A 15,678-nucleotide genomic window follows, 5' to 3' on the forward strand; every position below is an offset into this window, starting at 1 on the left:
TTTTTAACTACTTAAACTAGTTTTTTAATCACCAGTGGCATTTAAAAATTTACTTATTCCCATTGCTAGGCTTTGAAGTAAGCCTTTTCATTTTTAAAGGTGGAGCTTATCTGCTAGTTTTGTTTTAGTATGACTTAATTTAAACTTTTAAACTAGTTAAACTTTTTTAAAAAGCTGATATTTGTCGTAAAAACACACTATCACTTTACATAACCAACTTATGTATTTTGTTTTGCATTTAAATTCTCAATTTTTTTTATTTATCTTTAATATACTTTTGTATTGTTCTTAAGATCAGTTATTCTATGTATTTTTCAATCGGGAAATATTTCGACTAGTTTACAATTTAAGTATTTTTTTGATGCTAAAAAAATATTTTTTTACTTTATCTTAATAATAACAGTATAATTAAATTGCTAAGTTTAATAATTGTTTTATTTATTAGATTGTAAATTAGGTCAGTAGTGTTTTTAATTAGTTTTTTCTTCACATCAGTAATATTATAGAAATAAATAATTTTTTATAGGACATAAGTTTTTGCTTTTTGTAGATGGATTTATCGTTATTTAAAACTTTTACGTTCATATTTTGTAGAATATCTTAAGGTAGTGTTATCATAATAAGAGATACCGACGTGATGTCTAATGTAACTAATCTAAATTGCTAAGGGTAATTAAATGGAGATAGATATGGTTAGATAAGATAAATACATCTAAGATACTTAACAGTCAACAAAAGTTTATTTACAAATATAAAACAATCACACGACACACTAACTAAAACTACAGTTGAACACAAGTAAGAAGAAGTATGTTAAACTAAAGAAAACGAAGCATTTCAAATTTAAATTTAAACATTTTATAATACAACATTTCGAGCTTTATCAAACACTAACCAATACTGCAAGTAAATGCAAGTAAAATTCCGTTTTATAAACACTGAAACAAATATAACTCCTTTAAGTAAACAATATTATTTATTGTTTTAAGAAAATTGTTTTGAGAGTTATAAAATTTGTTTTGGAAAAGTTTCTTTTGAGAATAATGAAAATTGCTTTTATTGTTACAAAAAATTCCATATTTATTCACGAGCTTTAAAATATTAAAATGAAATGTTAGTTTCATTATAGTGTTACAACAACTGTATACATAAGGAATTATTAGGATAAAAATTTTGTTTACCTAAGTTTCTAAAATTCTTATGCATTGAGACTGGTGTTAGTCAATGGTTATTAATGTTTACCGTTGTGTATGCTTCAAATCAAAGGGGCTGTCTAAAAAAAGAATAGCATTTACCTCTTGTTGTCAACAAATTAAAATATTCCTTTTAAAATACAACATTTTTAGAGTCACTTGTGTAGTTTTCTGTTATTTTTATTATTGTTTACTAATCGTTTTGACTGTAAACTTTTTGTTTAGATAGCTGAAAACTGTTTAACATGAAACTCTTTTTTTTTGCAATTTGAAGTAAACAAAGCATAAAATCTTTTTGGCAACTAAGTTTCCTTCTTTATATATATATGTATTTATAGAAATAATAAGGTATATCGAAAACTTGTACTATACCATTTTATTGTAGGGACATACCTTAAGGGGTATGTAGAAATATTTTTTGGAACAATAAAGTTTAGAAAAAGTTAGGGAAGGATATTGTAGTCTGGGTTTTTTCTGCGTACGCATGATTAAAAGATTTATCTTATATTTTTGTTGCAAATGAAATAAATGGTTTTAGTAACAAAAACTAAAGCAAAATGGAGAATAAACTAAATGAACTCTACACAACAAAAGCTATACTAAAACTTTATGCAATAAAAAATTGGTATTTAAAATAGCAAACTAACAATAAGATGAAAAAAATCATTATTGTTTTAAATAGTTGTGAGATACTAATAATTTGAGACAACAAATTCTGTGTACATATTGAAGTCAGGAAAAGCTAAAAAAATGACAAAAGTCAGGAAAAAATGGGGGTTTTTGAAGAAAAGTCAGGAAATTTTAATATAATTTAAGAAAAAGTTAGATATTGGCAGTTCAAATTAACAAAATTATTTATATTCCAAAGCCTTCAAATGGTAAAAATCAATTACAAATTCTTATGTCAGACTAAGTGTCACATGTAAGACATGTTTTAAGTAGTAAAATTTCGATTTGACTCAAAAAATCTATCATATAGATAAAAGTTTTTTGTCATCATGAAACATTTTTTTCTTAAAAACACATTTAAAGAATCTTTAAGATAAATTTCCATGTCCTTATACTATTTAACACAGTTTTTTACCTTAAACTTAGTTTTTAACTAAAAATAGACCCTAAAACGTGTAATTTTAAAAACCTAGAGGAATTTTGAAAACCTGGAAAAAAATTTCCAAAAACATTTGGCAACCCTGTCTGTGGCAAGGACACTTCCATAGTGAAACTGTGATATATACACAAAAGTTTATCTTGCAGAATTCAATAATAAGAGTGTTTTTTATTTAAGTAAATAATCAAGTTCTTTATAATTAAGCACTAAGTTTAGTACTTAATGTAAGAAGTTTATGTGTATACTATACCTCTTTATAATTTTTTTAAGTTGTTTAAACATGAATAATAAGTTATAAAAGAGGTATATTCCATTGTAATTTAACTTATTTGTAATTTTTTGTAGAGTAACTTAAGTTGAAAAAAAAATAATATCTGCGTGCTTTTAAGAAGTTATTGTTAGTTTCATATAGAAAGCAGCGAATATTTATCATTCTCTATACGTATTTGTTTATTTTTTATTAAGTAACTTATTTTTTATTTACAAAAGTTAAAGATGTATACTTATGTGAAAAAAAAAGTTATTGTTTTAAATAAAATATACTTTTTTACTACATATATTTGGTTTTTGTTGCCTTTTGAACATATTAAACTAAATACGCGATTTCGCTACAGGGACGCTACTTATGTCTTCATCAAATGGAGACAATGCTACTGTATGGATTTGTAACGACCATATTCACCACGATGAAAACAGATTGAAAGAAAATATAACACAGTTTAACATAGAGGGAAGAAGCTGGGCTGTTTCACAAGTATTTTTTCTATTTATCTTGGTTCAAATATTAAAAGTTTAATTTTAAATTGTTATGTATCTTTTTCATTGTTTTTTGTTATTTAAGAGACATTCAAAAACTTAAGGTACAATAACAATAACTAGACCAATAATTGTTTTTATATTAATTCATTTTATCTAAAAAAGATTACTAGTTGACTAAATATTCAATTCAGACCTTGCCTTTATGTGAACCACCGAATCTTTTAATGGCTACTTTACCTATCAATGCGTTGTCTGAACTTCCTCCAGATCCACCAATTCAAGTTACTCAGCACGTTCAAAAACCCGAAGAATTTGTAGTTATAACGTCACAGGTTGAGTGCTTTACTTGTCTTATGTCAAAAAATCAAATTTGTTTAATAAATTGAAATAGTTTTTCTTATGTTCAATATAATTAAATTCTTTTTGAGAATTTTAACTTTTTACGTGGCAAGTAGTGTTGTTTTGAAGTCGACTTATAAACATTCAATAGGGTTGCCACATGTTTAGTAAATTACGACCAGTCGATCAACTCCGGCAAATTCTGCTTGAAAACAGTAATCCTGAAAGTAACAATATTAAACATTTCTTCAAAACATATCATGTAAGAATTTATGTATTAGAACTTAATAAACGTTTAAAATTTGAATTTACTGTGCAAATTTAAACCTGCTAATTAAATAAAATTAACTTGTAAAATAAATTGTTGTCTAGTTTTCTTCCTTTAAAGTTTTTTTTTGCTAATTTAACAACAATAACTATTATCTTAATGCTTTTTATTTATCTGATTATATTAAATTAGTATTAGATAAACATGCTATTTTTTTAAATACCATTTTAAATACCAGTTTATAACTTGTTTTAGAGCGGTGAGGCTATATGCTGCTGTATCATTCTTATTATTTCACAAAGCGAGAGCAACCACGTGACAGATCGTGCGCATCAAGTTTTTATCAGGTACGGTTGTAGTGTCAGCTACCAGGACAACAAAACTGTTGTCAGCATGAACAATGGAAATCAATACCCCCTGTCACCAATTGCAACTAACAGAACAAGAATGATGAATAATGGAGGTATATGTTTTTTAAATTGTTGCTTTGAATTAAATAAAATATACTAGAAGTATAAATATGTTAAGAGCATTTTGAACAATATTTTTTATAAACTTATAGTTGTAGAAGTTGTGTTTGATTTAGTTTTTATTAGAACTTAATAAAATAGATTTAAAATACGCAAGCACTATATAAAAAATATATTCTAGAACTGATATGTTAACCTAAAAAAAAAATTATCAGGTCCAATCGCTTATAGCACCCCAATGCCTCCTGCTAAACAAAATTATCAACAAACATCTTTCAGTAAGTATAATGATCTTTATAATTAATAATAAACACATTTCTAGTTTTTTCATATCTGTGTACTACATATATTTGTTTTTACTTGTAAGTTAAAATGATTTTTACTTTTGTTATAACAAGCTGTTTTTTGTAAACATTTTGGGAAAAAAACAGTTAAACAAATAATTAAGTTATTTATATTTTTAAGCTATTTACTAAAACGAGTTATTAAAAAAACTTATTTAGATACTGTGACATTAGAAACAAAAGGATTTTTATCTGAAAGACACCACGGACTGTATAAGATGTTTAGCAGAGTTGTTAGACCTGTTTGGCAAACTGCTATTGTTGAAGAGGCAAAAATATCAGAGGAGGGCAGAACTCGAACTTATGTTCGTTTTAGTTGTAACTTTTTATATTTTGAGGTGTATTTTAAAACATCAAAAATAACTTTGCTTTATTAAAAATGTGTAAAACGTGTTTATACTTTACAAAATTATGTAGCTATTTATTTTATTTAGAATTTTTCTAATTATAAAGTTTCGTGAATCTAACTAAAGTAAATTAAAATGAATGATATGTAGATAGTCTGCCCTTTTTTAAAAGAATCGTACAGCTTTTGATAACTTGACAAATAAAAATTTGGTTACAAAACTATTGGAAAAAAATGTCTCAATTCTATAATCAAAAAAACTTAGCAAGAGATCTTTCGTTTACCAAATAAAACTTTCAATTCAAACGGAATATATTCTTGCCAAGAGTTTTTGATTAAAAAATTAAGATAGTTTTTTTCAATAGTTTTTTAACTAACCTTTTAATAACTCGTCATAAGTTTTGTATACAAGTATATCGCCTAATTAAGTAGATTTTTTTTTGTTATCCCTTGTAATATTTTATTGAAAGTTATGGTTTAGACAGTTATATAAACCAATTTATTAAGAATATAGCTCTAAAAAGAGTAAACTCAGTAATGGTTTTTAAGCTATTTAGTGAAGTAATAAAAGACATAAGTGAAAAAAAGGTTTATAAAATCTTAATCATAGAAGATACGGAAAACAGTTTTTAGGTGTGTGGCAAAAAAGTTATACCAACTCAAATCGACAACTCAAGTTCGATAATTCATTTGAACTTTTCTAAAATTCTAAAATTTAAGTTTATATATCAAATTCCGTCAGTACAAATATATAAAATTCAAGTTTCTTAACTCTGAAATTTTAGATTATGAGTTTTCAAATTACAACTATTCAAGTTCGAAGTCCGACGTTTTAAAATTACGATAGCTAAAGTTAAGACAGTTCAGTTTATCACAAATCAAAGTACAACATTTTTTTTAGCTTTAATATTGATAGACATCGGCCAGTATCTTGAAAGAAAACTTGTGCGAAGCAACAATAAAATAGAATATAAATACCTTTTCAAACAAAAATCTTGTAAAAAGCAAATTTTGTAGAAAACATTAAAAAACTAAAAATATTTCAAGAAGAGAATTGATAAGGCACCATAAAAAAAGACTTTCTAAATAAATATTTTACTTATACTTAACTGATTTTTTTTAAGTTAAAGAGTACTGAAATATTGTAAACTGATTCTAAGCTGTATAAAATATATTTTAATAGATTGTTTCTTCAGATTGCTTAATTTATAAAAAGTCTCATTTCTTATTTTTAAATTTTCTAATTTTGATCTATTTTTCTCTATTTTAAAGTTTTATTAATCTTTTAACAGTGTTTGGTAAATAAGCTAATAAAACCAAGAAATAAGATAAGCTTGTACAAAAACAAGGTATATTCCCTATAGCCTTGAGCATTGTTTGTTTGAGTATAAATACTTACATTAAATAAAAAGTTGGTAGTATTGCGTTATATGTTTTAGATTCAAAGATTTTACTATAAATAAGAGAAGAAAGAAAAAACAGTTGTAAATAGCTTTTTAGTTCAAAAACTTTTAAAATTTGATACGAATTGTTCTTAAAGGTTAGAAAAACTGTCCATACTTCCTAATTAAAAATTTGTGAACTGAATTTTAAAAAATAGTCAACTACTTCGATCTGATTAGTATTTTACCAATGCTAGTTGTTGACTACTAAGAAAACATAGTATTTACTATAGAAAAATTTCTGCAGAGTAAAATTTTATCACTGAATAATATACTCGTTAAATTCCAAGCACACATAAGCTCTTTCAGAAGTACTGGTATATAATAGTATTTGAATTAGCTGATGAATTTTATATAAATACTAAATTGTTCATATGAAAAATAACCCAGCTCTTATTCTACAACGCTTATTACTAACCATTTTTTTTTCTTATAAATCAGTTGTTCCTAAAATATTAGGCAATATCGCTCATTTTAGGGAAACCATTGATTTTGCATTATAAAAAGGTTATCTAATAAAGAGGTTTTTTTGCAAAAAAAGTGATGTTGTCTAGTTGGTAACAATGTTAAAATTAACCCAAACTAAATAATTTTACAGGCTAAATCTAGATTATCATTAGAAGTAATTACTGCTGTGTTGGCAGAAGTTCAAAAACTGGATAATTTTATTAAAAAACACTGCAATCAGCATGCAACTGTAAAAGATTCTAACCAGATACTTCAAGGTCATCAAACGTGGATGAATAACAATCATCATGAACATCATAGAAAACAAATGAGTTAGAAAATTTTGTGTTATATAGTATATTATAAAAATAAGCATACACTGATGATTAGCAATATACGATGGTTGATATCTCGTAAGTTTAAAATTATAGTTATTGTTACTTCTAGTAGTGATGCCTCTCTTTTACTTAAAAGTTTAAGATTATAGAATAAAGTTTTAAATTGCTTAATTAGTTTATAATAATTGAGCAATCAAAACAAACATTGAAAGTTAGAGGTTCTAAATACATATTAAAAAAAAAACTTTATTCTATAATAGTTTACTGCTAGTAGTTATGTATCCAAATTTATTAGTTTTTTGAAAATTGTAAAATAGTTTCAAAGTTGTACTTAAATACTTTTTTTTTGCTTTTTAAAGACGAATTAGCACAACGTGAACTAGCTGATATCAATCAAATTTCTTCCATTTGTGATGCTACAATACAAATACTTCAACTGTGGAAATTATGCTTATACCATCAGTTTCACGTAATTGTAGCTAACTGTGATCAAGTAAGAATTTCTGTTTATTGTCCTATGTTAAAACGATACATAAATAAAGATGTGTAAGAAGTTATAATAATCATAAACTATAATCCTCTTCTACTACATTTTGGTCGTCTGATAACACATTGTGTTGGTCAGATGTTGTAATTAGCTCGGAATTACTTCTTCGATTACGTCTACTAGCACCTGAAGCCTTTTCAACTTTTTTTGCACGCGTTGCATGCTTTAATCATTTCAGAGGAAATGCTACTAGCTGATAAGAGCTTGAGTTTATTGTTGCCAAAACTCATAGTAGGTGTTGAGAATTAGTTCTATCAATAATTTAGGGTTGCCACTTTACCTGGAAAAACCTGGATTTTAACAATTTAGGCAAAATAAAACCTGGTATTTGAGAAATTTTGAAAAAGCCTAGAAAAACCTGGAATTTTGAACAAAGATCATTTAAAACCCTGGAATTTAAACAGTTTTTACATGTTAAGTAAAAAAATTTTGATTTGATATAAAAAATATACCGTATAGATAAAAAAAAAATTGTCATCATCATAAATTTTTTATTAAAAAACACATTTGAAGTAGCTTTACAGTATCTTTTCAATGTTTTTATACTATTTAACACAGTTTTTTACCTTAAACTTAAGTTTAAATAAAAGTAGACCCAAAAACAAGTACTTTAAAAAACCTTGAAAAAATTTTGAAAACCTGGAGAAAATTTGCCAAAAGTCGGTGAGAACCCTGATAATTGTTATCTTACTAATAATTATTTAGGGAACGGGGCAATTTTGCACGAGTGTCACTTTTGCACGAAGGGTCATTTTTGCACGAGAGTAAAAATAATTATAAATTGTAAAAAAAAACAAGAAAGTAAGTTAAAAGATTAATTAATTAATAAAAAAAAAGTTACTGACCGAAGATAAGGATTATATATGATATAGAAATAATATATATATACCAGTGGATGCGCAAATTTTTTTCAAAAAATCCCCTAAATTAAGACTTATGTAATTAGCTATAGAAAGATCTTTTTCTAAGTAACATAATTCAATTAGTTATATTATACAAAATAAGTTTGAATTACTGTTCTAAAAAAATACTTATACATTTCAAAATTTAACCATTTAAGAAAAACTTCATTAGAATTACTTAAACTTGCTCAAATATAAACTTACTAAATAAACATTATTTTTTACTAATTACAGTAAACTTTATATCTATAAAAATAAATTTATTCAATAAAACGAAAATATCTTTTTCATTAATGAAAAAATATCAATCTCTTTAATATACAATACAACAGTGATAACAGCACCTCATAGCACATAATGTATATTACTCAAAATTAGATTTGAGTAAAAGAAAGTAAAATGTTATAAATAGAAAATATTGTTTTTTATTTAATGTAGATTAGGTTTTGATGTTAAAAAGTTAAATTGAATTACAACAAAGTTAAAGCAAGATGAATTCAGCTTATTGTATATTTTGAAATTTTAATCAAATACAAATCAAAATTTGTCAAAAAATATCATATTAAACGACAAATGTAAAACAGAAGACATAATTAGTGGGAAACTGTTGACCGGCAAGTTTTAAACGTAGCAACACTTAATATCTAATAAACAAGAAAAAACATAAAAAAGTATGTTTTTGACAAATTAAAAATTTCAAAAACTTTTGTATTTAAAAAAATATTTTATAACAAGTAACTTGAAAACAATACCAAAGTTATTAATATTTGAAAGCGATTTTTTTTGTATAAAATAGCTAAATATTTTTGAATATAAGATGTAACGTTAAAAGGCGTTAAATCCTGGAGGTCCTGATAAGCTAAGCTTATCGGAATAAATACCACAGATGTTTTTTACGGAGTCTATAAAATATTAACACACATTTACATATTAACACATAGTTACTACCTACATAAACACTATACATAATTATACATGCTTTTTCTGCTTTTTTTTCTAATGTGTGTTAATATTTTATAGACTCCGTAGATCTGTTCTTAAATTTATTTGAGAGCAGTGAAACGCCGTTAGTTGAAATAAAGTTTTAGCACAAGAACATATGTGGTATTTTTGAATATAATAAGAAAGTAATGTTAGTAGACAAAGCATAACATTTGTAAAACAAACTACATGTGGTAATATCTAATAATAAAAATATATATCTGAAATATGTAACATTCATCAAAGCTAAAGTAACTTTTAATATACTATCATTATCTTTATTGTAATTTTTTTTTACAAAAATGTAAAATCTTCAGTATGGAGTGCAATGCATATACACCATGTTTTACAATTGAACGTTTTAAAATGATTTTAGAAGAAAACTAAAAAGCTTTTTTGTTAATTATACTATTTTAGCTATATTAAAATATAAAACTGTAAAAATAAATCCTAACAAATGAAGAAAATCTGAAATATAAACAATATTTTTTAAAAATTGCACTACTTGAACTGCAGTCTTGTATAGTAGAAATATCTGGTGTTGGTCTGCTATTTTTCAATTTGAGCTTTTCAACTTCAAATAACTTTCCAATCTGACACTTTTTTAGATTTGCAACGTTCCATACAATATTACTATTGGCACTTTGCATATTTGTTTTAGTAACAGTCTAAAAATTTATCGAACAATTTTTTTACTTATTTTCTTTAAATAGTATGATACACAATTTATAAAATTTATAAAGAATCAAGTAATTTTGAAGATATCAAGTTTACCTTGCCACTCTTTGAGTCAAAAAACTGTCATGAGTTAGTATAAAAATGTCTGGAGCCATCAAGAGCATTTCAAATTTCTTTAATGAAATTTTATATTTTTTAGATCAAATAAAAACTAAGCTCTTTAACAAAATTGGTTACAAACAACAAAAAATGCAACTAAATTAACTAGATCTCATTCATAATCTAAAAAACCTTTCCTGAAAGCTTTTAAAAACCTTAAACTATCCTGATTTTTTTATAATTAAACAAATCTATTTTAAGTCAGCCTGAGTTAAAAAAAACTTATATAAAGTGTTCTTAGTTATCCTGAGCTGTACTGAGTTATACTAAAGTTTTCAAAAACTTAATAATATTCGAGTTATCCTGAGTGTGTGGAAAAAGTTAAATAAAAGTTTCTGATACAAAAAAAATACTCAAAAGATAAACTTATAAAGGTTTATATTTTCTAAGTTTTTAAAAATTTACAAAAAGTATTACTTTTTCTTTATCTTAATTTCAATTTACCTTAGATCTGTAGGGGATAGCATTTTTTAAATGTTACAAACAGTTTGTAGAAAGCAGGTTTTTTTTAATACTATATTTAATTTGTTTTAAAATTAACCAAATTTGTGTTTTAGATTAAAAACTATTTGAAAAAGATCTATTTCTATAAGCTGCTTAATATATTTTCATAATATGGCTGAACAAACTTTAAAATAATTTTCTACAAAAATTGATGAATTGGTTAATGGTTGATAGAAAAACAGTCTTTAATTTCTTCATTATTTAAGTTAATAAGAAACTACTTTTACTGAAAATTTAAAGTTTATTGAAATTTTTATAAAACTTTTTGTATGGTGAAGTTAATACTGTAATCACAGTATGAACTGTATATTTATTATTTGTTTTATTTTATTTATTGTTATTATATCTATATATAAATGTTTTTTTCTTTTTTTTATTTACTTTATTAAATTATATTGTCAATTTTTTTATTAGTTTAGTTTTACTTTATTAGTAGTTATATTACTATCTTTACCAAAACTTGTTTATTCTCGAATTATTATCACCATAAGATAGGTTTAGCTTAATGGTTTGTATACAAAATATTAGCATTTTTAGATTACTTCTAAATTAATCAATCATAACTATTTTACTACTGCGGTGCACTACAATTAGTGTGCGCTTTTTGTGTCTAAATTCTTATGAAGTTTATAAATTAAAAATCTTTATGGAGGTTTTCATCAAAACCGGTACACAATTGTCTCTACGCACCGGAACCCTGTTATGTATATTTGGTATTAAAAAATTGTTCAATTTTTCGAATACTACATAGACATAAATGAAAAAAGAACAAATTAAGCAAGGAAATTAAAGAATTAAAGGATAGAGATAATACGCTTTTTTTAGTGGCACACATGCGCCAGTGTCCCTCCCCACGCTACGCCCCTGATGTATACCTCTTAAAATTATTAAAAAAAAAAAAACAGGAAAATTAATAAATTATAAACAATAAATAAATTACAGACCGAGGGTAATAGTGATATCAAAAAACAATAAAGTTTAAAAAAAAACTAAACAATTTTTCAACCTGTGCAAAACTGTTTTCGTGCAAAAGCGACTCTCTGTGTAAAAGTGACGCCGTACAAAAGTGTCCCTTGTGCTAAAGTGATGCTCGTGCAAAAGAGTCGCCGTGCAAAAGTGACACCCACCCAATTATTTAAGCTTAAATCTATAGTTATCTTAATATAGACTAATATACTGTGTCAAGGTATAACTTTTTAGTTCTCTAAGACAACTTTTAATTAGTAACAACCATCGGCCATAAGCACTAGCAAAAGTAACGATAAATAAAAAGTATATTCAGACTGGATACAGTCAGAGCTTGTAGGTCAGTTAAAATGGCGCGTATGAACTATATATATATATTTGAGCTACTGTCTTTTCTCAGTAACTCTTGCTGAAGTCAGAATAATTTAAAAAAAGCTTAAGAGACTGTCATGTAAATTACAGAAATCAATTATTATTAATCAGACTTAGATACTTTAGTACTGTTTTATTTTGATAAAGTTTTTATTGTTTTGTTTTTATTTTAAGGTTGCTAGAAGATATTTCTATCGAGTATGGCAGTACTCTTCAGTATTATATTTACTTATAAGCACTTAATTTTTTTAAGCGAAAAATTAATGTTGTTAAATATTTTTACGTAACTTTGAGTAGTTTTACTATAACTAAATTATTTTTTATAAGTGTCATTCTTAAAATAAAACTTTTCAGGCTACACAAGATTCACTTAAAACTACAGCATTCAGCGATCTTGTCAAAAGTGGGAAGCTGGTTAGATTTTGAAGATTTTCTTTAAACTTCTACTGGACAAACATTCATGTTTTCATTAAAACAATTTTTATATTGTCTTAAAAGTAAAACTATTTGTATAGCTTTGTAATTTACAATACTTAATTTTCACGTATTTACATATCTAGGTCTACTAATTAAAATGTTTTCATATTACTATAAAGTTAATGTAAGTACATAGAAATTTTCAAAAAAATGTTACAAAATAGTATTTTATAGGTGTGCAGTCAATTAGTATCATCTCTAATCAGTCAGCATTTAAATGATAACAATAATTCAGTGGTTGGAGCACTTTCAGCCCAATTAAGACAAATATGTCCTGATTTCTACTCACCCGATGACCTTGCCTGTACACAAGTAATTTATTTAAAGTGTTTTGTATTTAAACAATCTTTTATTTTATAAACAGTTATTTTCTGATTGTTGATTATTTTTCGGATTATCTTCGGTTATATTCAGTACAACCATATTTAAGCTATGTATTGGCAAATGTAAGTTTATTGAATCAGTTTTTAACAAATAAACTGCGTTGCGTTTTTTTTTTGATAATCATAAAAATTATGTTCCAATACATTTGCAGAAAAACCTAATTTCGTACAAACTTGAAACTAAAGAAATGTAGTATTATACAAGTATATATAAAGCCCGATCTATTAAAATAATTGTTTTTTTTTATCAGGCAAGCGAACTTTTAAAGCAAGCAAGAAGTAGTTCACTTCAAAAAAGAAAAGAACTGTTTGATGAAGCACTTAAATTGTTATTGACCATTGCAAAATCTGTTGACTTACCAAACGTGTGCCAGCAACTGCAAAATGGTTTAAATAATTTGTTTAAGTTTGAAAATACAGTTTAGCTTTAAGTTTTTGCAAGTTTTCTGCTGAAGTTTTTAAAACTTATATTTAATGATGACATTTGTTAATTAGTTTTATTTTCACAGTAAGGTTAAAAATAATAATAAATTCAATAAAATTAAAAAACGAAGTCGAAATTTTGATGAAATAAACATTTTCTAAACACCTATGAGTACTAAATAGTTAAATCAAGAGCACATTTAAAATTATTTGTTAAACAAAGCTCAATTTTAATCATATTTCACAAATTTTTTTAAGCTAAAAAATACGTCGAAAGTCAGACATTTCTGGCCCGCAGGCCGTTTGTTGCCTAGCTTAGTATAAGCCATGTAAGAATTTTAGAGGAGACTAAATTTTGTAAGTTGTAAACGTTTACTTGACTTCAGTACTTCATTTTGAAACATTAAGTTTACACAGGTTCATTTAGCAACTTATTTTAAAGTAAGATTTTAAAATTAGTTTTTATTAGTAATTACAGTTTTTGTTTTTATAACTTTCTGCTTAAAATTGGTTTTATTACAGTACAACATTATGAGGGAGTAGTCGAATTATGTATGAAATCTGCTCTCTTGAAAGATGAAAACAATTTGGCCTTACATTTCCATATGTCTCCCCATACTGTCGAAGAACTAGATAACGTGGACCCTGCATTTAAGTATGCTTGCCTTGCTAGGTAAGCTAAAGAATAATATATATATATATGTATTTTATTATATACGACAACATTACAGTAGTTTGACATACATTTTTATCGCAGGCAAGAATGTTACACCTGCATAGAGAGAATGCTCGACTATCTGATATCGTTCTCAGGTACCACGCCTGCGAATCCTAGCATTCCAACAAATCTTCCTAGCTCGCAACAAACTATTACAAGCAACCATCTTAACCCACACCAGGCCCAATTAAGTGTAAGTTACTTACAAACAATGTATAATTGTTATTATTTTGTATTACTTTTGTTTAAACGCTGAGTGAAACTTTTTAAACAAACTAAACAGGCAGAGTCGTGTTTGCAAAAAGCGCTTGCTTCCGAAGATAAACTTTTACATATCTCATTGTACAACTGGATGTTAAGTAGAAACATGGACAATCAAATCGTAAGAGTGAGTTTTTAAAATTATTAATAAAGTTCTTATACTTGTGCAAAATACTTTATGTGATTGCTTTCACACAAATGTAACAAATTTATATTTTTATACCTAAATAAACAATAGACCATTTTATAGTCATCCTATTTGAAGGATCTATAACCTAAATGAAAACGCAAACTTAACTATAACAATTAGTATATTTTTTAAGCAGTTAAATTTCGCAAAGTAGTAAATATAATTTTGTATAAAAACTTGATACCCTTTTTGAGGAAGAGGGTCTTTAACGGTAAAATAGGTATACATTAAAAAAAAAGTTGTTATATATGTATCAAAAACTTGAACTAACGTCTTATTGTTTTATACAAATTTAAAAACTGATCTACTTTCAAAAAAAACTTCAAAGAGTATCAGTTGTTAATTTTCGTGAGTAGGTAAAAAGTACATAATCTTTATTGTTTTTAATCTTGGTGTTTATGTATAAATTAAGAATTAACATATCTTTTAATAAAGAACCAAGTTTTAAAATCCTTCTAATATATAATTATCAATTATTACATATTCCTAAAAACAACCTCAATATTTTTATGAGAAAAAAAACTTTAACGTATTTGTGATGTTCTATTCGAAACGTAACTATTGTAATAACATGAATTTTATCTTATTAAATATTAAAAGGTGGATTCTCCATTCATCGAAAACTTTTTGATAGACAAATCACAGGAAAACGAAACTTCGTTGTTACCTTCAAATTTGCTGTGCAAATATTATGAAGTAAACCAGCTGCACTTGAAAGCAGCTAAACTCAAAATGAGGCTTGCAGAAACACCTGGGTTAGTAGTTCTTAAATTTTTTATAGTTTTTAAAAGTCTATAAATTTTGCATAACTTAATCAATTTAAGCATTTAATTAAATCGTTTCTAGTAACAATTAATTGTAAAATATAATTTTATATTTCAAATTAAGATACTCATCAATCGCTCAAACATGGTTTCTCAAAAGTTCTATATTATTATTTTTTCAGTATTTAAAATAATTGTTATGGTTTGAAATTAACTATACCATTTAGTAGTAGTTTTTATAGGTACACATAGATTTAAATTCTGACAATTCAAATTCCAAACATTTGAGTTTGACAGTT

At 25.6% G+C, this 15,678-nt stretch overlaps 1 protein-coding gene across 1 annotated transcript in view; it reads left to right on the top strand.

Annotated features, from left to right (window-relative positions):
- The window catches only part of LOC145835348 (nuclear pore complex protein Nup155-like), a 41,243-nt gene that overhangs the window by 14,371 nt on the left and 11,194 nt on the right, over positions 1 to 15,678 (top strand). The window contains exons 10-24 of the mRNA XM_082942904.1: positions 2,916 to 3,055; positions 3,252 to 3,392; positions 3,551 to 3,661; positions 3,923 to 4,130; positions 4,353 to 4,415; positions 4,641 to 4,786; positions 6,868 to 7,048; positions 7,414 to 7,547; positions 12,518 to 12,577; positions 12,815 to 12,952; positions 13,275 to 13,410; positions 13,969 to 14,119; positions 14,204 to 14,357; positions 14,448 to 14,552; positions 15,216 to 15,370. Coding sequence (XP_082799030.1) covers positions 2,916 to 3,055; positions 3,252 to 3,392; positions 3,551 to 3,661; positions 3,923 to 4,130; positions 4,353 to 4,415; positions 4,641 to 4,786; positions 6,868 to 7,048; positions 7,414 to 7,547; positions 12,518 to 12,577; positions 12,815 to 12,952; positions 13,275 to 13,410; positions 13,969 to 14,119; positions 14,204 to 14,357; positions 14,448 to 14,552; positions 15,216 to 15,370 — 2,023 coding nt within the window. The remainder of the gene's footprint in view (positions 1 to 2,915; positions 3,056 to 3,251; positions 3,393 to 3,550; positions 3,662 to 3,922; positions 4,131 to 4,352; positions 4,416 to 4,640; positions 4,787 to 6,867; positions 7,049 to 7,413; positions 7,548 to 12,517; positions 12,578 to 12,814; positions 12,953 to 13,274; positions 13,411 to 13,968; positions 14,120 to 14,203; positions 14,358 to 14,447; positions 14,553 to 15,215; positions 15,371 to 15,678) is intronic.

The sequence above is a fragment of the Thalia democratica genome, chromosome 5 (genome assembly GCF_965202585.1).
Source record: "Thalia democratica chromosome 5, ktThaDemo2.hap1.1, whole genome shotgun sequence".
Taxonomy (NCBI): domain Eukaryota; kingdom Metazoa; phylum Chordata; class Thaliacea; order Salpida; family Salpidae; genus Thalia; species Thalia democratica.